This window comes from Alosa pseudoharengus, unplaced genomic scaffold, assembly GCF_046254945.1.
Source record: "Alosa pseudoharengus isolate Yale_2024_CS ecotype anadromous, Long Island Sound unplaced genomic scaffold, YU_APseudo_1.1 YU_APseudo_1.1_scf_17, whole genome shotgun sequence".
Taxonomy (NCBI): domain Eukaryota; kingdom Metazoa; phylum Chordata; class Actinopteri; order Clupeiformes; family Clupeidae; genus Alosa; species Alosa pseudoharengus.
The window spans coordinates 38,132,476-38,157,064 of NW_027468640.1; the positions used below are offsets into that span (position 1 = coordinate 38,132,476).

General features: G+C 40.3%; 1 protein-coding gene across 1 annotated transcript in view; it reads right to left on the bottom strand.

The window, feature by feature from the left end:
- LOC143127809 (hydroperoxide isomerase ALOXE3-like) overlaps window positions 1-18,945 on the bottom strand; it is a 49,452-nt gene extending 30,507 nt beyond the window's left edge. Inside the window, exons 1-9 of the mRNA XM_076289521.1 lie at window positions 18,713-18,945; window positions 11,340-11,544; window positions 10,994-11,072; window positions 10,774-10,896; window positions 1,434-1,537; window positions 1,048-1,214; window positions 783-926; window positions 293-493; window positions 103-189 (exon numbers count right to left, since the gene is read on the bottom strand). Of these exons, the coding sequence (XP_076145636.1) occupies window positions 103-189; window positions 293-493; window positions 783-926; window positions 1,048-1,214; window positions 1,434-1,537; window positions 10,774-10,896; window positions 10,994-11,072; window positions 11,340-11,544; window positions 18,713-18,856 (1,254 nt within the window). The 5' untranslated portion in view covers window positions 18,857-18,945. The remainder of the gene's footprint in view (window positions 1-102; window positions 190-292; window positions 494-782; window positions 927-1,047; window positions 1,215-1,433; window positions 1,538-10,773; window positions 10,897-10,993; window positions 11,073-11,339; window positions 11,545-18,712) is intronic.
- Window positions 18,946-24,589: the final 5,644 nt, after the last annotated feature.

Genomic DNA, 24,589 nt, shown 5'->3' on the forward strand with positions numbered 1-24,589 from the left:
AGTTCCACATAAAGTAAAGTGACAAAATCAAACAAATAAACAGTCTTCCCTTCCAATTTTAAGCACAGTGTTTCAAATAGTGTCACACATGTAGAGTCTTACCATACTGATGGCTCCCTTCTCACAGATTAGTTTGTCTCGGCCAAGAGTGTTGGCATAGAGTGTGAAACGCATGTGTGGAATCAGCAGCTGCAGAACAAAGAATGATGTCGGACACGCAAGTGATAATGTTGGATTATCTCAACCTAGACCTGTAAATGTAGCCTCTAGTTTGCTTGAGGAGGAGGGATACCTTGTAGATGGGGTGAGCTGAGGGAAGATTACGGAGCGTTGCGAGGATGTAGGCCTCTGCCAGAAGGTGTGTGCGTAGCAAATGGAAGTTGAACTGGTGCTCGATGAAGTCAGCAGCCCGAACATGCGTCTTGGCCAGGAGCCAGGCCTCTTCATCATTGGGCAGGAACACCGGGTTTTTTTCACCAGGCTCCTGCTGGAGCTGAAATCAGAATCAACCCAACACTCAACAACTTTTAATTGCAATTGAGTGTAAACCACTCAATTTAAACTACAACACACTGACAACTGACAATGGAGATTCTTTACCTATACAATGTATTTTGGATACACTTTCTCAGTAAACTACCACAATCTCCCAGAATTCTCCAAATATATTCTCAGATGAATCGGAATTACACTGTTCTGTCTTGATATCTGTTCTCTTTCATTCAGAGATGAACTGTTTATTGTGTGCCCAGGCTACCCTCCCATATGCCCATGGTGTATACCTGGATGGCGATAGGTAACAGCCTGTTCAGCTTATTTTTGAACAGCAGGCAGAAGGGTGCTGGGACGTACTGAAGTCGCATGTTGATGACATTTGGGGGCACCTCAGCCAGTCGGGAATAGTCACACAGGAAGATATTGCCACTCTACTCAGACAACCACACAAATGGCCACTTCTGTTTTTAGTCAATAAACCCAATATACCTAAATCCTTATTTTCTTAAATACTCTGGCTAGCTGTGTACCTTTATTTCATTAACAATATACCTGTATTTCCACTGGCAGCTTATCTTCCAAAAATGGTGTCACCATCTCCTCAGTGACTGCAAACTTTTTTGGAAGCACCTTGCAGCATTGGATCATCATGGGATTGGCACCATTGAGAAGCTGGAACCCGAAGAACTCATCGTCTTTCCAGTGCTGGGTCACATAGTCTGGAAGGATGCACAAATGTATATTGTGTATAACAGTGTATTACATCACTGGTAGATTCTTACAATACTTCCAATAGTATTACAACACGTCACATTCAGAGGATGAATAACATGCAGAAAATTGTACTGCGGAAAATTTTCAGCAGTTAAGTCCCATTATTTGTATGGAAATATGTATGTTATTTGAGAATAATAACCATATTAAGAAATAGGTTCTACCAAATAGTTGGGTCTTGTAGAACCAGAAGACCTGTTTTATATCATCCAGCTTGCCCCACGGCTTCTTGCTGGTGGCCAGGAATTTCATCTTGAGTTCAGCCATCCTGCAAGTGTGAGAACACAGACAAGAGATCTCTCGGTAGGCAGATAACGGATGAATTCCACATAGTTCACTGCCTATACAATACTGTAATCTGAAGTATTTCTGCATCTTATAACTCCACTCAGTGTGATAATGATTCAGTAATGATGGTAGTTCTGTATGTCGTTTAGGTTCCAGATTTCTTGGACCCACCACATTATTAGGCTTTTAAATCAATACAGCCATAACAATTTATGTAAAAATACTTAACAGATGTTTACTTTAACTCAATTACCAATGATATAAACATCATTTATGGTTCATATTTGCCATTTAGCCTACCCCTGTGAGATCACATTTATGATCATATGATCATTTTCGTTTTTTGTGAGAAAATTAGGAAATTCCATTATAAAAAAAGTAAAAAAATAGAAACAAGATTTTTGATCATTATTGGTGCTTGAAATGTAACAATTTTGTAACTGTGTGTGGAAATAGCAGGTGCAGAAAGACAACATTCCCGCACTAAGGTACCTAACCTGCGTGAAGCTGGCCCCCCATGTTACTCAAAAATGATTAAAAACACTGCTATTCGTTTGTGCTACGTTTGTGCCGGTTTGTGCCGTAAAAAATATCGTTTGTGCTGTTAAGGGTTTTAAGTAATTAAACTTTACATTTTCTGTCCAGTGACGTCACTCAGCCCCCCATACTTGTCCAAATTTCCCCAAAATAGTCTCAATCGCTTGTGCTACGTTTGTGCTCATTTGTGCCGTTAAAAGTAACATTTGTGCTACTATGTTTTTTAAGATATTCCACGTTATTTGTTACACGTGTGACGTCATCCAGCCCCCCATCAATGTCCAAATCTTCCCAAAATGGTCTCAATCGTTTGTGCTAGGTTTGTGCTGATTTGTGCTGTCAAAAGAAACATTTGTGCTACTATGTTTTCTAAGTTATTATGGTTTATTTATTACTCGCGTGGCGTCACCAGCCCCCCATCAATGTCCAAAACTCACCAAAATGGTCTCAATCGTTTGTGCTATGTTTGTGCTGATTTGTACCTTTAAAATAACATTTGTGTAGCTATGTTTTTTAAGTTATCACGCTTTGTTACAGGTGTGACGTCATCCAGCCCCTTAGTGTCCAAATCTCCTCAAAATAGTTGTGATCGCTTTGGCTATGTGCGTGCTGATTTGTGCCATTTAAAGAAACGTGTGTGTAGTATGCAGAAGTTGCCCAGCTGTTGTAGCTTATGCTAGACATCACCCAGCAGTGCCCCCCCCCCTTCATCAATGTCCAATCGTAGTCCTAATCGTTTGTGTTTATTGTGCTGTTAAAAAAAAAGAAACAAAAGGAAAAAAGAAACATTTGTGTTATTTACAAAGCTATATCGTGCTGATCTTACCCGAGAAAAGAAAAGAAGATGTGCTACTATTTACGTGGCTGTTTGTGCTGCCAAGGGTTCTATAGTAGCCTACACCAGTTGCATAACTTCAGAATTACTGCAACCACTACCAGAATAAACTGGCAGGCCAGTCGGCAGCTGTGGAGAAACACCACTCCATTTCCCCTAATTTCCCCTGTGTATAGTCACTCCAAGTTGGCCTACCATAACTCATCGCTGCACTCTGTAGCCTATATTCTCTAAGATAAACAAAAGTATTCTTCAATAATTGTATGCATCAGAATTACAGTGGATTGTGCACACAAGCAGCACTTAGGCGTTGTTGCTGACCCAAGTCTCCAAGGCCACCGTGGATATATGAAACTTTGCAAACAGCAAAAACAGAAAGGAAGGAGGCAGCAAAGCTAGGAGTTATTTCAGATGGACAAGAAGGTAGGCTAAATTGGTATGTTTGTCAAAATAATGTTTAAACATTTAAGTCATACGACAGTATACTAAAACTAAAGGTACATTTGTAGCCTTTTTAGCACTTCATAAAGTTGACTAAATTATTAGGCTACTCTTTAGCTATAAACCTAAGAAACAGCTTCCTTGCACTTGTGTTTTCTACTCAGATCAGGAGAAACATTTGGTAGGCTACAGTTTGGGTCGATTTGGCCAGTGTGTGTGAGACTGATGTCATGCGCATAGCAGATAGAACTTGGTAATGTAAAAATATAGTTACAGAAAACACATTGATGGCGCAATCAGCACAAACGATTGGGTATAGGCCTAGGTTTAGACCAGGGATGGGCAAACTACGGCCCGCGGGCCGGATCCGGCCCGCCAAGCACTTTCATCCGGCCCGCCGAGCATTTCATTTAGGCTAGTTATCAGGCTGCTCGCTATTTTTTTCCTGCGATAGACGTTGGTTAGCTTTACTGCAAACTGCTTTTCACTCTCCTTAGATAACGTTTACAATGTCAATGTAAAAACATCATGTTAAATAGAGATAACATCATGTTAAACTAATTTAACTCTTAGTTATCTCCTTTGCAGCAGATCTAACGTGAACATATGCAATCCATTTAATTGGGAAAGCGTCTGCACTCACGAGAGGGAGAGAGAGCCGCAGGTTCCAGCTGGCTTGTGATTGTTGATAATTGATATCTACTCCTTATAAGAAAGTTTTAAAAGGAAATCATGAAGGCAACAGTAGTTCCCACTACTGACCATTTAAAAACTGTGAGAGGGCCCAGCCGTAGGTACAGCACTAGCCATAGTGGAGCAGGCAGAAGATCATTGAGAAATAAACGTGAATTAAAGCGACTGTCTTAAAGCGATAGTGTACAATTTATACATTTGTTTAACAGCATAAAATTAGCAGTATTTTTAAAACAAATTAGCACTATTTTAAAACAAATACTTTTCATACTAAATTATAGGCTATAAAAAATGTATTTTTTTAGGCGTGTGTCGTCGGGGGGAGGGGGGGGGGGGGGTTGTGTGGCCCGCCGGCCAATTTTCAAAACCCAATGTGGCCCTTGAGCCAAAAAGTTTGCCCACCCCTGGTTTAGACATTGATGGAGGGGCTGGGTGATGAGCTACAATTGCTGGACAAGGCCGCTGGACAATTTACATAGTAGCCTACCCTACAAACGTTTATGCAAATGGCACAAATCAGCACGCACATAGCACAAATGATCGCGGCTATTTTGAGGAGATTTGGACACTGATGATGGGCTGAATGACGTCACACATGTAACAAAGCGTGTTAACTTAAAAAACATAGCTGCACAAATGTTATTTTTAACGGCACAAATCAGCACAAACATAGCACAAACGATTGAGACCATTTTGGTGAGTTTTGGACATTGATGGGGGGCTGGTGACGTCACGCGAGTAATAAATAAACCATAATAACTTAGAAAACATAGTAGCACAAATGTTTCTTTTAACGGCACAAATCAGCACAAACCTAGCACAAACGATTGAGACCATTTTGGGAAGATTTGGACATTGATGGGGGGCTGAGTGACGTCACATGTGTAACCAATAACGTGGAATATCTTAAAAAACATAGTAGCACAAATGTTACTTTTAACGGCACAAATGAGCACAAACGTAGCACAAGCGATTGAGACTATTTTGGGGAAATTTGGACAAGTATGGGGGGCTGAGTGACGTCACTGGCCAGAAAATGTAAAGTTTAATTAGGCTACTTAAAACCCTTAACAGCACAAACGATATTTTTACGGCACAAACCGGCACAAACGTAGCACAAACGAATAGCAGTGTTTTTAATCATTTTTGAGTAACATGGGGGCCAGCTTCACGCAGGTAGAAAACCTACACTCAGACACGCACACATACAGACACACAGTCACACAGACACACTCAGAGATGCACAGACACAGCAGGCCCAGTGTAGATAAATATATCAGTATAAGCAGCACACATTGGCTTTCTCCACTCTACTAGGCCTACCCCTCACACAGCACAGCGCGTGGGACCAGACTGAGGGCATAGCGAAGTTTTAGCAGCACTGTTTGGATGATTATCATGTCCGACATCAACAATTAAGGCTCCCTGTATGCAGTTTGCTTGCATAAAATGATTCCGCGGACACGCCAACAAACATGCTTTGTCTATTCAAAACAACCAAAAAATGATGTGCAATAAACTGACAATTGGAGCGAGAGCGATTTCACATAATATGCTGCCTACCACAGACTGTTTTTAAGTCACATCGTTAACTAGATGTACCACATAGCGGTACAAAATATGACCGCCGCTCAGTCCTGCACATCCATTCCGCGAAAATAAATCATATTAATGAATTTGTCTCCATCTTCTACTCCATCCCCCACTCTTGAAACTTTTGTGTATGCTTGTTTGGAATGTGTGTTTGCACACATTCCGCACACAAAGTAGCCTACTGGCGCTGCAAAGGTGAATAGATTTGTTTCTGGGCCAAAAAATCTGTAGCATTGTTATAAAACCTTTAAAATCTCTAAACAATCACAAGTAGGGCAGTTCATCACAGTCCACCCATTGCAACTGGACTGATGAAAGGTACACCTGTAGGCTACATTGTATTTGGGAAAAGCAGAAGGTAGCAGTATAATGTATTTATTTATTTATTATTAAACAAAACAATCCCTGTCAGTTCCATGCAGTTTTCAACAGCTATCAAGAAGAGAGGTCATGTCAAGGATTTTTGTGAATGTTTCTTCTTCTACATATGCATAAGTTTAGTCATCTAGTTCAAATGGTATTCAGCTTTATTGTCAATGCACAAATTAAATACCAGTAGTCTAAAACAAAATGCCGTTTTACCCAGTGGTGCAAATAACTGACATGTCCAAAAGGGCCTTCATGAAATGCGTTGCGAGACTGCTCATACACATTTTAACGGGCAAAGTTGAATAGCTACTGTCCGTTATTGTTTGTGCAAATAATATGCTGATTCATGTTCCCTTGCATTTTGCAACTATGAGGTCCATGGTTAAGCTCAATCTTTTGACGCAATCTTTTGATTTTCACCCAGCCTAGTCCATGGTAGGCGCCCGATAGAAATATTGTTTAATTTTGCGATTGAGATATCCACGCACTGGCGCCCCCCCTGCGACGTGTTCGCCTCCCGGTTTTAGAGCTATTCTAAATGCAAAAATGCATAGAGGGAGTTATGACAAAACCGTGACTGTTAACAAACTATACGCTATATAAGGTAGGCCCTATGCTAGGCCTATTACACAACACAAATTGCCACTAGGCTATGCTGGCGACCCAAATAAAATCTCCTTTGGAACCAATGGCTTACACCTTACAGTATCAAGCTGCCACCTCTTGGCGAAAAGTTAATAGTTTTGCATATCAGTAGTAATACATTTCACGTGGCTGTGTGAATCACGGAAAGGGCGAATGAAGTGGACACTTGGCCCACTTGGCACAAATGGAACCCAACCCACTGTACAGTAGCTCAAGGTCTGTGGCTAAAGCAGCCATAATGAAAGCGTTATCATTGTTTGGATACTTCACACACACGTGTTTTTTAATCGCATAGACTACAACTACCAAGCTGGAATCAAAGCACATCGACTCCCCTCTCACACCCTAATTACGCACTTCGAGCAAACAAAAAGCGCCTCAGTCTCACGGAATAGCCATAGGCAAAACTGTATCTGACCGGTGTAACGTTGGTACTAAATCATCCATCGCAAAGAATATTTTTTGTAGCACGTGCAACAAATATGTGTAGGTACAGCCCTGCACTGAATACATCTCAACGTGCGCTCTAAAATATCTGGTTTAAATGGAGATGTAGATCATCACGGGTGCGTTAATAAATCTACATTGCAGCGAGTTGACACAAATGATTCACTTTGACGAATTTCGATATATCGGTTATCAGTTTTTGAATAACTCAAATATCGAAATCGGTAGGTTATCAGCCTTCAAAATCCCATATTGGTCAGGCTCTATGGATGGAGACAAATTGACATACACACACCAAATGCACACACATCCACAAACACACAAATCCACACAATTAGACACACACGCGCACACACAAGCACACTGGCACACACACACAGCACAGGCACACACAAACAGGCACGCACATACAAGCATACACAAAAGTTGCAAGAGTGGGGGTAGAGTAGACAATGTATCCATTGAAAATAAGTTATTATGACCGGCGCTAGCGAATCTAGCGAAGCGGTCATATAGGGATTGTCAAAGTTTTTTTTTCTTTTTTTTTTTTTTTTTTTCTTTCCGTCATCTACTTCCTGAAATTTTGGTCAACGATACCCGGGGCACCGAAACACCGGGGCACATGAAATTTGGTGGGTATGTAGCCCCACTAGACTTTTACGGAAAAATTTCGTTTGGTCCCCGGGGGCCACTCCCCCTCCGCGCTGGGCCCCCCGAAACCCAAAAAATGCAGTTTTTCCTAAATAACTACCTGAACCGTGGCACCGAGGATGAAGACATTTTTATGGTATGTTGGTCTCAAGGGCCCACATCAACCTAGCCCATAATCACTCATTTGTGATTTGCACCCCCCCGGTAAAAAATGAAAATGCAATATAATTCTGCTTTAATCGCCCCTCTCTTCAGTTAAGAAGTTCAGAACTGCACCAAATTTTATGTGTATGATTAACCTGACATTCTCTGGGGGTATGCCAAGTTTCGTAGAATTTCATCCATGGGGGGGTCTAAAAAATTAAGTTATGTGTACATTTAGTGACTGTACTGTACACTCATTGGCCTGTAGATGGTCGTGCACACATATACACACGTACACACACACACAGGCACGTATACCATCAGTATCGGCAATTAGAACGGCCGATACATAATTACAAATTCAGTAGGATTAAAGGAAAACCAAATATTCATCATAATAATTTGGCTGCATTTCCAGTATTGGCGTCCCGTATTCGTTTGTCCACTAGATGGCGCATCGTTGCAGTGAGACGTAATTTTGTTGGAAGTTAATCTAAAGTGGGTTGGAAAGACACTACGCTTCCTACAAGAGACAGTAGGCCTACAGTAGTTTACCGCAGAGAACGTCTAAGGGTAGGATGATTTCTGCATGACATGTAATTCCCATTTCCTCTTGAAGCCGAAATAAATCTGAGAATGTTTATCGGACATGCTTGTTTTTTACTGCAGGTAGGCTACGTTAATCCTATCAATAGCAGAACGTAGGTAAAATAATGTTACCATTAGCATGGTTGAGTGATGGAGGCCAATTTGATTATTGATGTATTTGTAGAAAACCATAAATGCGTTTATAGGCTACCAAGCAAATTGATAACAGCACTAATTGTATCTTTCGACTGTCATCTCATTTGCTTATGACCATAACCAAGGCTACTAACAGGAGCTAAATGAGTTAGCCACAATATGTTCGCTACGTGATGGTTTTTAAATGGAAAATATATAGGCCTGAAAGATAACCTGTCTATGATGCATCCTAAACACCGGCCTGGGACATTTCTGCTCGAAGTCTCAAAAAGCAGTCAACGTTCATTCCCAAACACCCATATAGGCTACTTCAATCCTCAATTTTCAAAGGTGATTCAAGTAAGGAAGAGCATGGCTCAAAGTAAAGTAACTGAAACTACATAAATTCGACAAAGTGAATAATTTGTGTCAACTCGCCGCAATGTACGTAGATTTATTAACGCACCCGTGATGATCTACATCTCCATTTAAACCAGATGTTTTAGAGCGCACGTTGAGATGTATTCAGGGCAGGGCTGTACCTACACATATTTGTTGCACGTGCTACAAAAATCATTCTTTGCGATGAATGATTTAGTACCAACGTTACACCGGTCAGATACAGTTTTGCCTATGGCTATATCGTGAGACTGAGGCGCTTTTTGTTTGTTCGAAGTGCGTCTTTAGGGTGTGAGAGAGGAGTCGATGTGCTTTGATTCCAGCTTGGTAGTTGTAGTATGCGATTAAAAAACACGTGTGTGTGAAGTATCCAAACAATGATAACGCTTTCATTATGGCTGCTTTAGCCACAGACCTTGAGCTACTGTACAGTGGGTTGTGTTCCATTTAGAAGTGTCCACTTCATTCGCCCTTTCGGTGATTCACACAGCTACTTGAAATGTATTACTACTGATATGCATAACTTTTCGCCAAGAGGTGGCAGCTTGATACTGTAAGGTGAAGCCATTGGTTCCAAAGGAGATTTTATTTGGGTCGCCAGCATAGGCTAGTGACAATTTGTGTTGTGTAATAGGCCTAGCATAGGGCCTACCTTATGTTTGTTAACAGTCACGGTTTTGTCATAACTCCCTCTATGCATTTTTGCATTTACAATAGCTCTGAATGGGGCGAACACGGGGGGGGGGGGGGGGGGCGCCAGTGCGTGGATATCTCAATCGCAAAATTAAACAATATTTCTATCGGGTGAAAATCAAAAGATTGCGTCAAAAGATTGAGCTTGGTCTGGCGAAAGCCAGACTAACCATGGACCTCATAGTTGCAAAATGCAAGGGAACATGAATCAGCATATTATTTGCACAAACAATAACGGACAGTAGCTCTTCAACTTTGCCCGTTAAAATGTGTATGAACAGTCTCGCAACGCATTTCATGAAGGCCCTTTTGGACATGTCAGTTATTTGCTCCACTGGGTAAAACGGCATTTTGTTTTAGACTACTGGTATTTCATTTGTGCATTGACAATAAAGCTGAATATCATATGAACTACATGACTAAACTTGAATGTAGAAGAAACATTCACAAAAATCCGTGACATGACCTCTCTTCTTGATAGCTGTTGAAAACTGCATGGAACTGACAGGGATTGTTTTGTTTAATAATAAATAAATGAATACATTATGCTGCTACCTTCTGCTTTTCCCAAATACAATGTAGCCTACAGGTGTACCTTTCATCAGTCTAGTTGTATTGGAGGACTGTGATGAACTGCCCTACTTGTGATTGTTTAGAGATTTTAAAGGTTTTATAACAATGCTACAAATGTTTTGGCCCAGAAACAAATCTATTCACCTTTGCAGCGCCAGTAGGCTACTTTGTGTGCCAAACAAGCATACACAAAAGTTTCAAGAGTGGGGGATGGAGTAGAAGATGGAGACAAATTCATTAATATGATTTATTTTCGCGGAATGGATGTACAGGACTGAGCGGCGGTCATATTTTGTACCGCTATGCGGTACATCTAGTTTTTTATGTTCTTCACAGAAAATGAGCCAAGGCCAAAGAGTTTAAGTTAGAAGAAATAATAATAATAAATAGCATATTTTTTCTTTTTAGCAAACATTGAAAACGGGTCCCACAGACCCGGACACCTTACAAGGGTTAAAAGGGAGGTGTCTCACGTGATCCTAGTGGTGAACTCCAAGTCCAGACGCTTGTCAAGGGAGTAGCGGAACTCAGCAGGGAGCGCCTTCGGGTCCTCTAATGCCAAGCAGTGGGGGAGACCCTCCATCAGCTCTTTCCACCTGAGGCATACATAAAGACATGCCAGCAGAGTAAACACACACATGCACACACACACACACGCACATTCATTCGTACAAAGAAGTATACTGCACATACTCAAATTGTTGTTTTCGAAGCTCTAGTTCTTCCAACCTGTGTCCCATAAGGGCAGGAATTTCATTCTTCAAAGTCAATGCTGGCAGAAGGTAGACACACACACACACACACACACACACACACAAGTAAACGTGACCTATCATCCACATTGCCTCATTACAGAAGATCACTTCCTACTGGATACTTGCATTTTTGCTAGCATCTATTAGTCAGTATGTAATGGATATCAATGGAATATGTAGTTCTTTAAACAATCAAGTTTCATATATAATGGTCATTAATCAGGAAGCACCTCATAAACACAGCTCATTTGAAGCCATATACAGTACAATACGATATAACTTACCTTTCCCCTCTCGAACATGTAAGATCTGTCTTTCCTTGACCCATGAGTAGCATGGGAAATGTAGTGTTTCGTTTTCAGGCGTCTGCACTTTCACCGTTAGACAGTACCAGTCTTGATCTGGCAAAAAGAGATACTGCTCCTTGTCCAAGCTAATCAGGATCACCTTACCCAGCTTGGCAAGGCACTCCACAGTGTACTCCTTTTCCTGCCACGTAACAATGAGAACGAGAGAAAAAAATCAAACATCCACTTAGCATGTCATGCTTTAGGCCAAATAACTCACTTTTCAATGCCTAATGTTAGAAGACATACAGTCAGTGTTCTGCCTTCCATAAGAATGCATCCTATTTTGTATGCGATTACCCTATTTCTCATTCCTTTGTGTATGCTGCCACCTTCTGGTCTTTTGGGGCAACTGTTTAGTAGTTAAGTACTACTTCCTGTTAACTTCCTTTTTAAGTTTCAGTCGACCAGGAGTTTTAACCATAGGTTTTAACACGGATGAACACGGTGCCAGCTATTTTCCATTTTACGTTTGAGCTTTGGACATTATTTGTCTGTAAGTAGATGATTTGTGTTAGAGTAATATTCCTCGTCATATATCTTTAGTTTTCATACTTCTGTAACTTAGATATATGTTTTGTGCATATACTTTAGTTAGCTAATTTATGCTAGCTCTCGTTGGCCACGAGTCATGTTGTAAATGCTACTTGCTAGCGATCTGTATGTGCTGAAGCTATGTGGTTAGCAACATAGCTGACTTGAATTTCATATGTAATGTGATGTGAAAATGTATGTATTTTCTGTATTCTTTTACAGTTTTACACAAAAAAGAGAAAACAAAAGAAAAAGATATATAAACATATCAAAAGATTGTTGGAAACTTCAGTCCTTGGATTTATTTGGAGCTTTTGACAAAGTGTTATCTAGCTGTCTAGTTCTGCCTGCTGGTGACGCAGTACGAGGGCAGCATAGTCAGTACACACACTGGTCTACACTACACTCAGTGTTGGTTCTGGTAAATTTTGTTCCATACAGTATAGCAAACACTTCCATTCAGTATGGATATGATTTTCACATTTAAATGAGTTTTCAGAAATCAACTAGAAATGCAATTCCAAGGAATTACCAGTGCATGAAAATGCTAAAGTTGTTATGTAAAATATCATGTAACATGTTAACATGCTAACTTTGCTAACCATGCTAACTAGCTACAGTGGGTAGGAGTCATAGTTGATGAAAAGTGTTGACATAGTTGATGACAAGTTAAAAGTTGTTGATAGACAGCTAGTGAATGTATATAGTTTAAAAGTTTAAAAGTTGAATGTAGATAGTTTAAAAGTTGTTGATAGACAGCTAGTTTAATAGATAGATAGTTTAAAAGTAGACCGTTTAAAAGTTGAATATAAAAAGTTCAGTAGTTTAATGGGTTACATTGTTTAACAGTGGATTATTGTAGTGAGGACTATTATAACAGTTTTGGGCAGAGGAAACAGTTGAATAGGATGTCTTAATTGACCCAGATTGTATGCTTAAAGCCTGAGGCTGCAGGTGGCCTGAACACCTGCCATAGGATTCAAATTGCTTAATGGCCGTATTATGATGTCATAATCGGCAATGTTAAGTCTATGGGGAATTTTAAAACGTTTTTCTTTAATAGTTTAAAAAGTATAAAAGTTTCAAAGTTGAAAAGACATAGCAACCCGATCTGTTTGAAGACCTACGTTACAAAGTTTGAATGAAATTTCTAAGTTAAACTGTTCAAGAGAAATTGCGTCTAGAAAAAGTGGTAAGCGGAAAAATAATAACTAGAAATGCAATTCCAAGGAATTACCAGTGCATGAAAATGCTAAAGTTGTGATGTAAAATATCATGTATAGTTAAAACAGATAATAAAGAGATGGTAACTATGCTAACCATGTTACTTAGCTAACCTAGCTAATCATTTTAACAGTTTTGCTAAAAATGCTAACTAGCATGTTAGCTATGCTAGCATGTTAACTACGCTAACCATGTTACTTAGTTAACCTAGCTAATCATTTTTAGCAGTTTTGCTAAAAATGCTAACTAGCATGTTAACATGTTAGCATGCTAACTATGCTAACCATGTTACTTAGCTAACTTAGCTAATCATTTTTAGCAGTTTTGCTAAAAATGCTAACTAGCATGCTAGCATGCTAACTATGCTAACCATGTGACTTAGCTAACTTAGCTAATCATTTTTAGCAGTTTTGCTAAAAATGCTAACTAGCATGCTAACTTGCTAGCATGCTAACTATGTTAACCATGCTAACTAGCTACAGTGGGTAGGAGTCATAGTTGATGACAAGTAACAGTTACAATGGCTAATCAGTTAAAAAGTTCAGTAGTTTAACCCTTAAGAACGTAGGTTTTATTTAAACCAACGTACTCCACTGGGTGAGTTTTTTAGGCTGCGTCACTAGCGTTCTACACTGACATTCTATAGTCATTATTAGGTGGCCTACAATCTATGCAGTGTTAGCATGGCCTGATCTGTTTTATTTCACGTGAACATTGCAAAGTACCACACACACACACATGCTTTCATCATGTGATCACATGTGTTGCATGCATGCACCTGATTACGCAAATGAAGTCGCGCTGACAACGTGCTACAATTGTCACGAGGATAACAAGACACGCGAATATCTCTTACCTCAGACGGATGTTTAACTCCAAGGAAGTTTTTGTTGTCGTCCGTTTCCTTCCTTCACATGGATTTTACGTAAGTGCCCTTATAATTTATGTATCAAATCTAGAAATCAGTTCATAAGTTATAGCGTTGTCATTTACAGCAATCGATGTTGTAGCCTACAGATGTCATTATCATATAATGTTAGCATACTGGTCTTTGTTGTGTTTGAGGGGAAGAGGGCAAGATAGTTAGTCGATGGTAGTGAACTCTGTGAGTAGCCAGTCAGGATAATATACTTTTAGAAGTGGAAGACACACTAAAGAAAGTGAACGTCATAGGCTATCATATTCCATCCATTCAATAAACCTAATTCTGTTAGCACAAATCTTAAACCAGGCAGACGAGGCATGAAAGGAAATTAGCTGTTTTGAATGAACACAATGCACACAATATGAGAATTTTACTTTCTGAACCTAGGGGTTTCAATATCTGATAAAGGATCTTTTTTATCAGATTTTTGGAATTTTGGAAACAAGGTAAATGACAAAAATGAATGTCTAAAACGGTCAGATTAATTCAAGAACTTTGAAGCCATTTATTGGAAGGCCCATGAGGCAAACACGTGTGCCTCATGTAGGCATGAACACACAGACACACACACACACACTCACAGACAGACACACACACAGGAACAGGAACAAAAAGTTGTCATTTGTCTGTTTAGAACTATAGATTATTGAAATATTAACTACTGTTTGTATGTTTTTTGTCTTTTTCTGACATGACTGGACACTCAGAAATGTTTGAGGGTGTGGTATTCCTCAAAGCAGGGAGTCACACACAGTGGTACATCACAGGGGACACACATGTGCTTGGTGGTCTTCCGCAGCTGTTGACGCCTGGTTGTTGTCTGGCAGACCCTGCAATGCCTCCTTGTGCGAATACCCTGCTGAGATGTCTGTGTCACCAGTGATGGGAAGTGGCGAGCAGTGAGACGGACTGGGTTGTCAAGTGTTGGACGGCCACCACTTGAAGGCCTCCTCGCAGTGTGGAATTCCTCCAGCAGCTGACGTGCCAAGTTCTCTCTAAACCGAGCATATGTCATCTCCTGTCTGGTCAATTCATGGTGGAGCACATAGCTATTGAAAACAGCCACATCCAGCACATAAAAAAATAGCTTCTTGTACCACTTGAAGGACTTTCGAGCACAGTCAACAAAGGTGTTTCGTTTATCTAAATTATCCACAGATCCCATTTTCTTGTTATATTCCACCACACAGACTGGCTTCACCACTCCTTGACCTGTGGCATAGTCCACTTTGCCCGTTGGTACCATGTCTCCGGAGTGCACAGTGGACAAAACATGCACATCACGCCTATCATGCCATTTCACAGCCAGCATTTGTCCATTATTGAAAAATGCAGCATCACCTTTAGATATTTTTTTAGGGAAATGTGGCATGCCTTTCCTGTTGGCTCTAACAGTACCACAGGCACCAGTTGTATGCTGCAAAAGATGATTAAAAAGGGCAGGGCTGGTGTACCAATTATCCACATATAGAATGTGACCTTTATCCAGAAAAGGCTCCAGCAATGTGAGAACAACTGACCCAGAAATCCCTACACCCTCAGACATGGTAATATCTGTCGATTTCCCTGTGTAAATTATCATGTTCTGAACATATCCTGTCTTTACGTCACACAACACAAACAGTTTGATGCCAAATCGATGTCGTTTTGATGGAATGTACTGTTTGAAGGATAGTCGCCCTTTCCACTTCATCATCGACTCGTCAATACATAGGTCTTGGTGGGGATAAAAAATCTGGCTGAAAGATGTGATAATTGGGGTCAAAACAGATCGAATTTTTTGGAGGGGGTCAGTTGAGGTCATGCCGGTGAAATGCAGAGCTCTAAGTAGCAAGAGGTAGCGGTCCTGAGAGAACACAGTGGCAAAGAATGGTGTGGATAGCAGGGGATTTGTGGTCCAGTAATCTCTGATGTTGTTCTTTTTAACTAGACCCATGAGAACTAAGACGGCCAAAAAGAGATACAATTCAGCTATTGTGGTGTCCACCCACTTTGCCAGCTTTCCAACACAGTTTAACTTCTCCCTCAGTGTCTGGGCATAGCTGTTGGTCTCTGCCACAATAGTAGCCACAGTGAAGGGAGAGATAAACATTTTAAAACACTCCACCTCCGTCGGATTGTCAGGTTGCTTCCTAACCCCTGATAAAGACCTGGCAAAGTTGACACTTTTCGGACGAAAGTTTCCTTCCCTCCAGTTGACATCCCCGGTGTCCTCCAGCGCCTCTTCCTCCAGAGCTGCCAAATTGTCCGGCAACTCCTCGTCAGAGGAGTCACTTTCCACAGGTGCAGGTTCAATGTCAGAGTCATCATTTGATGTAAAAATCACCCTGATCTCTTCATCAGTAAGCTGACGCCTTTTCAAATGTGCCATACCTAATTTAATATTATCTATGATATTATAGCGTCTGTAAATATACTACGATTGTTTTGTGAATGAATATACTTCGAGATGCCGGTCGCTGGAATGTTTTGCATTGACGGACTTGATGGATGCACTGCTATTGCGCAAATAAAGCTGTGATTATAATGGGACAAGATAAAGATGTATGCGCATTTCTTGTGCGAGTTTAAATGTTATGAATGTAGCAAACTATTTTTCCTGAGCCGTGCGTTACTCAAAGCTACATAGCTCGTGAATGAACGATGTTTGTTTCCAGCATTCCGTACATTTCGCGGTCATTTTGATTTTCATCTTTTCAGTGGGCATGAGATTTGACTAAACACTGAATAACATCATCATTTAATTAAAAAAAAAAAACACATTTTGCGTGTTTTATTGTGCTTGGTGTAATGACTGACATTGAGAAATATGGCAATAAATGGCAGTGAAGCTAGCAACATTTGTAGCCTCCTGTAAGTAAACGTCTTCCCAATACTTGCCACTTCCGTGGATTTTGTCATGTATAGCCCGACCACACAATCATAATATAAACTAGATCTGCAAAATGTGGACATAACAAAATGGTAGTGGCAAAGTGATTTGCGAGAGACCATCTTTGACTTTGAGAATGTACAATGTCAGCCCATGTTAGCCAACAAGTGGTAGCCCATTGTTAAGCAGCAATTAGAATACTTATGTAGCAACATTCCAAACACAAAAGTGTGACGGTACGCTTTTACGGATAGTTAACGGCCGTCACACCAGTGTGACGGTACGTTCTTAAGGGTTAAAGGGTTAAATTGTTTAACAGTGAAATATTGTAGTGAGGACTTTTATTTTGAAACAGTTTTTGGCAGAGGAAGCAGTTGAACAGGATGTGTAGTCTTAATAGGGCCAGTTTGTATGCTTAAAGCCTGAGACTGGCAGTTGAGATCCAGGTGGCCTGAACACCTGCCATAGGATTCTAATTGCTTAATGGCCGTATTATGATGTCATAATCAGCAATGTTAAGTCTATGGGGAATTTTAAAAAGTTTTTCTTTAATAGTTTAAAAAGTATAAAAGTTTCAAAGTTGAAAAGACATAGCAACCCGATCTGTTTGAAGACCTACGTTACAAAGTTTGAATGAAGTTTCTAAGTTAAACTGTTCAAGAGAAATTGCGTCTAGAAAAAGTGGTAAGCGAAATAATAATAAGAAGAAGTTGCCTAGGAAGAACAGTACAGTGCATTTTCATGCACTGTAATAATGAGTCTTAATATACAAATATTATGGTTATCATTATATTATGGTTCTTCTATGCAAATCAGGTCTACCTCCTTTGACAAGTAGGCCTATACTCTGTGCAAGTATGACCATGTCATTATAAAGGGGCAGGTGAAAAAAGAAAACAGCATACAGAGGTTGATGTTAAGTTAAGTAAATAACTTAAGTTATTGTTAAATAATCTTAACATTAGAGTAACTTAACATCAGTAAGTACAGTAACGTAAAGTAAAATACAGTTTCAGTTTCAAACTGAATATTAAGGATGAGTAAATACCATCCTTTGAACACTAGGCATGGGCTAAGCCCGAAACTTGTCTCAGTTCAGTCTATTTCACGCCTTGTACACTGTTTCAGCATATTTTAACATGACTTAAGCATCAGCCTCTGTGTGCGATGTCTGGTTTACGGCTCCTACACACAGCTGTGTGCGTTGCGTTGCTGGAGATGCATGCCATTCACTTTACATGGGCTCACGTCATCCGTTGCCGAACTGAATTGTGGGTCCGTTGCATCGCGTTTCTCCCGCCGCTCGCGTTGATAAGTTCAGCTGTTGCTGCACCGACAGACGGCACCGGCCAATCAAGCCAATTTACGGACGGCACCAACCAATCACATTACGGTTTTACTTCAAGTAATTTGCATAGCTACCGTCAGGAACACCCACTGGCATGCGTTGAAGGAACGCAGCTGTGTGTAGGAGCCGTTACACAGACCTTTGAACTAATGCTGTCATCATATAGCCATAAATTCAAATGTGCTCAAAATGATAACTGTACAGTGTTCTAAACTTTGACAAGTAGTAGGCAGCATGGTTTCCCTATGGGTTTATCTCTTCTCTATGTTTTTTGTCTCAGAGAAACACTAACATCAAACTTTTAATCTTATTAAAATGATCACAAAATGCATTTGCAGTACAACTGGCACTGTATTGAAAACAATATTTAAAGTTATTCTACCCCATTGAGGTCTCTTTGTCCTTACCACACCATTGCTCATCTCCGGTGCATCATTGAGTTTCTTGCGCTCACTCTTTCCCTCCGTTCCATAGAGGGTGATGAAGATGTGGTCAAATGTGCCATGCCACACCTTATCTCCAGTAGTTACTGTCACCGTGTATTTCACCATTACTTCATGTGTAGAGAGGTGCACACCTGACTAACCGATACTTCCACTACAGTGCACTCTATTATACCCAAAGCAACAGGTGTGTTCATATAATCTATAGCTTATCTCTTAACAGTAATCCACCTACTGGAATAAAAACATCACTACTCTGCATGTCACTAACTGGCCCACACCTTCTCTTTTCTATGTCCTATGAGAGAGAGACAGAGAGGAAGAGGGAGGAATATATTTAACATGTACCACCTTTCAGCTTTTTGACCTGCTAAAACGTGTGTTTAATTTGACAGCCATATTTGTTCTGTACTTTTTACATCACATTGCAAATCCTTGTTATAATAATGTAGAATGTTGTTAGTTAGTAATGTACTACAAGCATTGAGACGTGGGCATAGGTGGAGGTAACCTATTTTATATTTCATTCGGAGCTTTCATTCAGGAGGAACAAGAGCCACTGCTTATCTATCACATTGATGTTTATTTTAATTGAATAATGCATTGACTAAATATAACTGTAACTGTAAGATTTTCCACAGCCCTTGTGCATATTCTAGCCATATGCTGAAAGCTATTGGGCATATTCTTTTGGCCTGATAGCCAAATGCTGAATGCTATTCACTGGACCAAAAAGTGGGACCTGTGTTGTGCAGTTGGAGCAAATCTCATCACATGAGTTAAAATGACCTTATCCAGTGTTATAATTAAAGGGAAACTTCAGTGTTTCCCACAGAATTGGATTCAATTTGTGGCGGTAGCTGACTTGGACAACGGGGGGGTGGTGGGGTGTATAATTGAGTGCCACTTTAAGACGTTCGTGAGGGAACCCTTGCAATTGTAACACAGTTTAAAGGCTGCTGATGTGTGGATGCAATTCATAACGTTTTCTACATAGTTAAAATAAAGGTTCGTACTTCTCCTTGGGACAAGCATTTTGCAAATTCCAAGAATTTTGGAAAACACTTTTCCATTTGCATCGGGATTTTGCAAACATTCAGTGTCAGAGTCAATAAAATGAGTCCTTTAACGAAATTGACAAGCAGCTGGAAGTAGGCTAAGCATGCTAAATTCGACATCCAAACAGTATTCTAACGTTAGCTTTGAGATACTGCTTGATTGCATGACTTAACTTAGTTTAGTCTCTTCAATGTAGCCTACTATGTTGTGATAAGATCTTAGCAGAGTTAACTTCAATGCAGCAGTTTTGAACAAATGTGTGCAGCATGGTCACGATGCTAAGCGGATTCAGTGGCGTCATGCCCATTGAAATAAAGGGGGCACGTGCCCCCTCGGATTTTTCCTCCCTGAATTGTTTTGATCATAACTTTGTTCCTATTATGCTCCATAATAAGCCAGAGCCTATAACGACTCAAATGCATTCTCCTGGATGTGTAATAAACCGTACCAAAATAGCTGAAGACCGGTCAACATTAGCCCTTTTCCTAAAATTGGTGTCTGTGTATGTTCCCGTAACAACTCACACGCGCATTGAGCTCGCAATGTTTTGCTTGTGTTGAACTGTTACAGTTTAAACCAGGGGTGGGCAACTAATTTCCCCAAGGGGCCACATGACAAACTGGGACTGTTGAGGAGGGCCGGACCCAAAATACCGAACTCAAGTCTGAACTCAATTCTGTTCAATTCTATTCTGTTCTTGTATAACATTTTTGTTTACTAGTCGTAAGAACAGATGAAAATGTGAGGGAGACAAAGGAAAAACAGCGATATTTAATCTACCGTAAAACTTCAAATAATCGCCGAGTCCCTAAGAGACGCCTGTCTCTTTTAAACGCCTGGCGTGGCTACAGGTTTGGGTTAAAGGCCGGTCTCCAGTAGAGGCCTGGTCTGTTTTTTAGTTTCGGGTTGTATTTAATCTTCTAAATATTATTCCCGTCAGATCGTCTGTTTAAAGATTCGCAATGACACGAAACCGTTACAGAAAGGAGGTTACAGCAGTGTGAATTAGATGTTGCACGTCGTTACAAGCCGTCGCAAAGCATTCACATGTCTGGTCACAGTTGCAAGGTTTTAGAATGTTGCATGAAGTTGCTGCTCATCTCGTTGCGAATCTTGGGTGTGATTTGGGCTCAAGTATGGCGCAGACTGTGCACGTTATGATTAGATGGCATTAAAAGACTGCGGTGGGGAAAAGCTAGAGTTCCAAATTGTATAACTTTTTTTCCAATATGAACTATGCCTATATGTCCGACTTCGTCATCGTTCAATTCATCCCTTGTGTTTAAAATTTGCGGATAGGCCGATGGTAAGCTTGTTTTTATGCTGGCAACAAAACCAGAACGGTTCGCGAACGTTATTCTTTAATCTAAATGCCATGGCGATAAAGAGAAAGAAGTCAGAAAAGGAATTTACCATAGGCTATATCAGAGCCCGTCTACGGACATTCTCTGTATATAACCTACTGAAATAGGTTAAGTGTGCGCACAGTTTTTATTGAGTCGGAGTGGCAAGTGCTGCGCATAGTTGCAGTGGAATGTGGCTGTCCAGGGCATTATAAAACTTCTCACTCTTAGACCTACTCATACACGGCGGTGAAATGGCGCATTTAGCTGTCTAAATTCGAATCTGGGGGAGAAATCGTCGGACATCCATGACATCCATGATTATTTTGTTATTCAGCACCCCTGGTCAAAAATATGTTCCTGCGAGCCTGGAAGTAGGCTAGGCTATGATTTGAATGTAGACTGTTGTCAAATTTGGCAAATACAAAACGGGACAAACAATATGGTTCATGCTCTCTCATGCTGTTTCATTCGTGCTGAAAAGGAGGGAGAATGAAACATTAAGCACGTTCCACTTTTGCATAAATAATTCCTGAACAGTTTTGGTCAGGGCTGATAATGCAACTGTATTTGACAAAGGAACGATATAGGCTATTTGCTAGTGACAAAATATGAGCTTTCAGTGTGATACGATCTCTTTGTAGATTACTTTAATTAAAACGTGTTTCATCTGTTCTGGCTATCCCGCTATTTGGATCTTACTGTATCTCACAATGAACAAAATCTCAACACTAAATGAATGATGATCCGTAATTGTCATCAGATAGCCTAGTCATATAGGTAGACATAAGATGAAATAATTAATTCGATAATATTTTCCATCTTTGCAGAGGAAAAGTTTTGTGTAAAGGGAATTAAAGGCCTGTCTCATATAGACGCCTGTCTCTAATAGCCTGTGCAGTTTGGCGATTTGGGAAAATAAAAGCCCGGGCTATTATTTGGAGTTTTACGGTATGTCCAGTATTTAATCCTCATTCTCGAAAATGATTTTTTGACATTGACATTTTTTTTTCAGTTTTCAAAGACTGATATAAAAAAGTACTACAATATCTATATAATTAGCCTAGGTCATGAAAATGTGAAGGAGTCAGTACAACCGATAGGCCTGTGCCACCATTTCATCAACACTCAGCAATATTTCATCATTAAATCATTACCATCATTAAATTAACTCTATGCAGAATTAGACTACGAAAATGTGGAGCAGACAATAGTAGGTTGTCATTAGTTAATCAACATGCACAAAGAAAACTATTTTAAAAATGTAGGCTAGGCTATGTTTTTGCTTTAACTTTATGCACATAACTGTGATTGGTCAACTCGATCTGTAGTGCAGGGCGATATGTAGCAAAAAAAAGGTGTTTGGAACATTTCATATAGATTTTTGCAAATTATGTTTTTTCACTTCTTCAGACCCTATAGTTTGCAAAACTACCTGTTTCCAATTTTTTCCCGGACTGCACAGGTCCAAAATCCAAGATGGCGGATATATCACCAAAAATTGCAAATAATCACCTTTTTAAACATTTTAAATGGATATATGTTAGGTATTATCATTATATACATACATTTTCTAATAAAATTGAATTACTTAGGTAATAAATATGACCATGGGTGACATGAGATGTCATGATTATCAACCAGTGATGGGTGTAACCACCATTATGCTATTTATTGGCATACCCGGAAAAACACATTGACTGATTTAAAAGTTTCCTTCACATAACCTAATAATCATTTGAATTAAAGTAATGTTCTGCACTTACCCCAATAGATTAGATTAGAGTAGATTAGATTCAACTTTATTGTCATTGCAGAGTACAAGTATGATGACAACGAAATGTGGTTTGCATCTAACCAGAAGTGCAAAAAAGGAGAAAAGTACAATGTGATATACAAAGTATAGACAGGTGGTGCATAGACAGGTCAAGAAATATAGTGCAGTGTAGACAGTAGTATACAGTTGATTTATATAAAGTAGAGAGGTTTAGAGTAATATAAATATGTGCAGTGTATTAGCAGTTACCTTATAAGAGCAGAATAAATATGGCTATGTAATGTAAACAATGCATGAACAACATACATTGGGAGGGGGGGGGTCTGCCTCCTTGTTGTCCCTGTCAAGGTTGCCATGGTCGTGGACACCTCAACAGGCACAGGCAAGGAGGCATTGGACAGGGGTGGGTGGGGGGGGGGGGGCTTAGTTGGTTGGTTGTCACTGGGATGGAGAGCTAGACTTCAGCTGCAGGAAAGAAGCTTCCTCTGAACCTGCTGTGCGCCTTATGCAAGCATCGCTTGCCCTGGATGGCCTCAATGGAGGGGAGTGAGGAATGCGTTGGGCAGTTTTCACCACCCTCTGCAGTGATTTTCAGTTGTGGGCAGAGCAGTTGCCATACCAAACTGTGACACAGTTGGTAAGGATACGCTTGATGATGCAGGGGTAGAAGTTCACCAGGATCTGAGGAGGCCGGTGGACCTTCTTTAGCCTCCTCAGATAGAAGAGATGCTGGTAAGCCTTCTTGATCAGGGTAGAGGTGTTGAGGGTCCAAGAGAGGTCCAAGAGATGTGGACACCCAGAAATCTGAAGCTGGTGATACACTCCACTTCAGTCCCATTGATGAGAATGGATGTGTGTGCTAGCTTTAGACTTCCTGAAGTCCACAATGAGCTCTTTGGTCTTCAATAATTCTGTTAACAGGACTTGCAGGAAATTGTGGGAACATTGAATTTGTTGATTATATGCAAGCCTAATGCTGCCCACTACAGCTAAGTCTGCCTTCATCCATGAATTGTGACTGGTTTCAGAAACAGCATCCTCTGAACAATCTACAGAGAGTAGCTCAGTGCAATTAACACACACATTGGATAGCGTCTTAATAGATGGCATGGCTGTTGTGCAGGAGATGGTTGTCAGGAAAAGTGACATAAACTGTTGCCAAGATCTGGCAGAATGCTTCTTTGAAAATGTTAAAAGTAAGGCACGAGGCTACAATAAAATATACTTATTATTTAACAACTATACCATCACAAACTCCATGAAAGACAGGACGAGACAGGTCCATACAATGGGAAAAGCACATGATAAGGGATAAAAAATACAAGACTTTACACCAATCAAAGACTTTAAAGCTTTCCTGGGATCGAAGGAAACCAAAGCCAACCTCATCCTCTACCTTGGTCATAAAGCTGTTGAACTATGTAAACTGCCAGTCACAGTTCACACACACAAAGGTGGCAGTAGCAGTAAGTCATTTTGGGAAAACCCGATATATCTATATGTCACACAGATGTCTTGGTGCTTGCCCTTCACAGGGTACCAGACATCAACAAAGACAGTCTCATTATCCTGGGCACTGGAGAACGTCGACAAAAGATACAGCCTAGAAATCTTGACGCACCCTATCGGCAGCAAATGTAATTTGCAGTCAGAGTAGTCTAG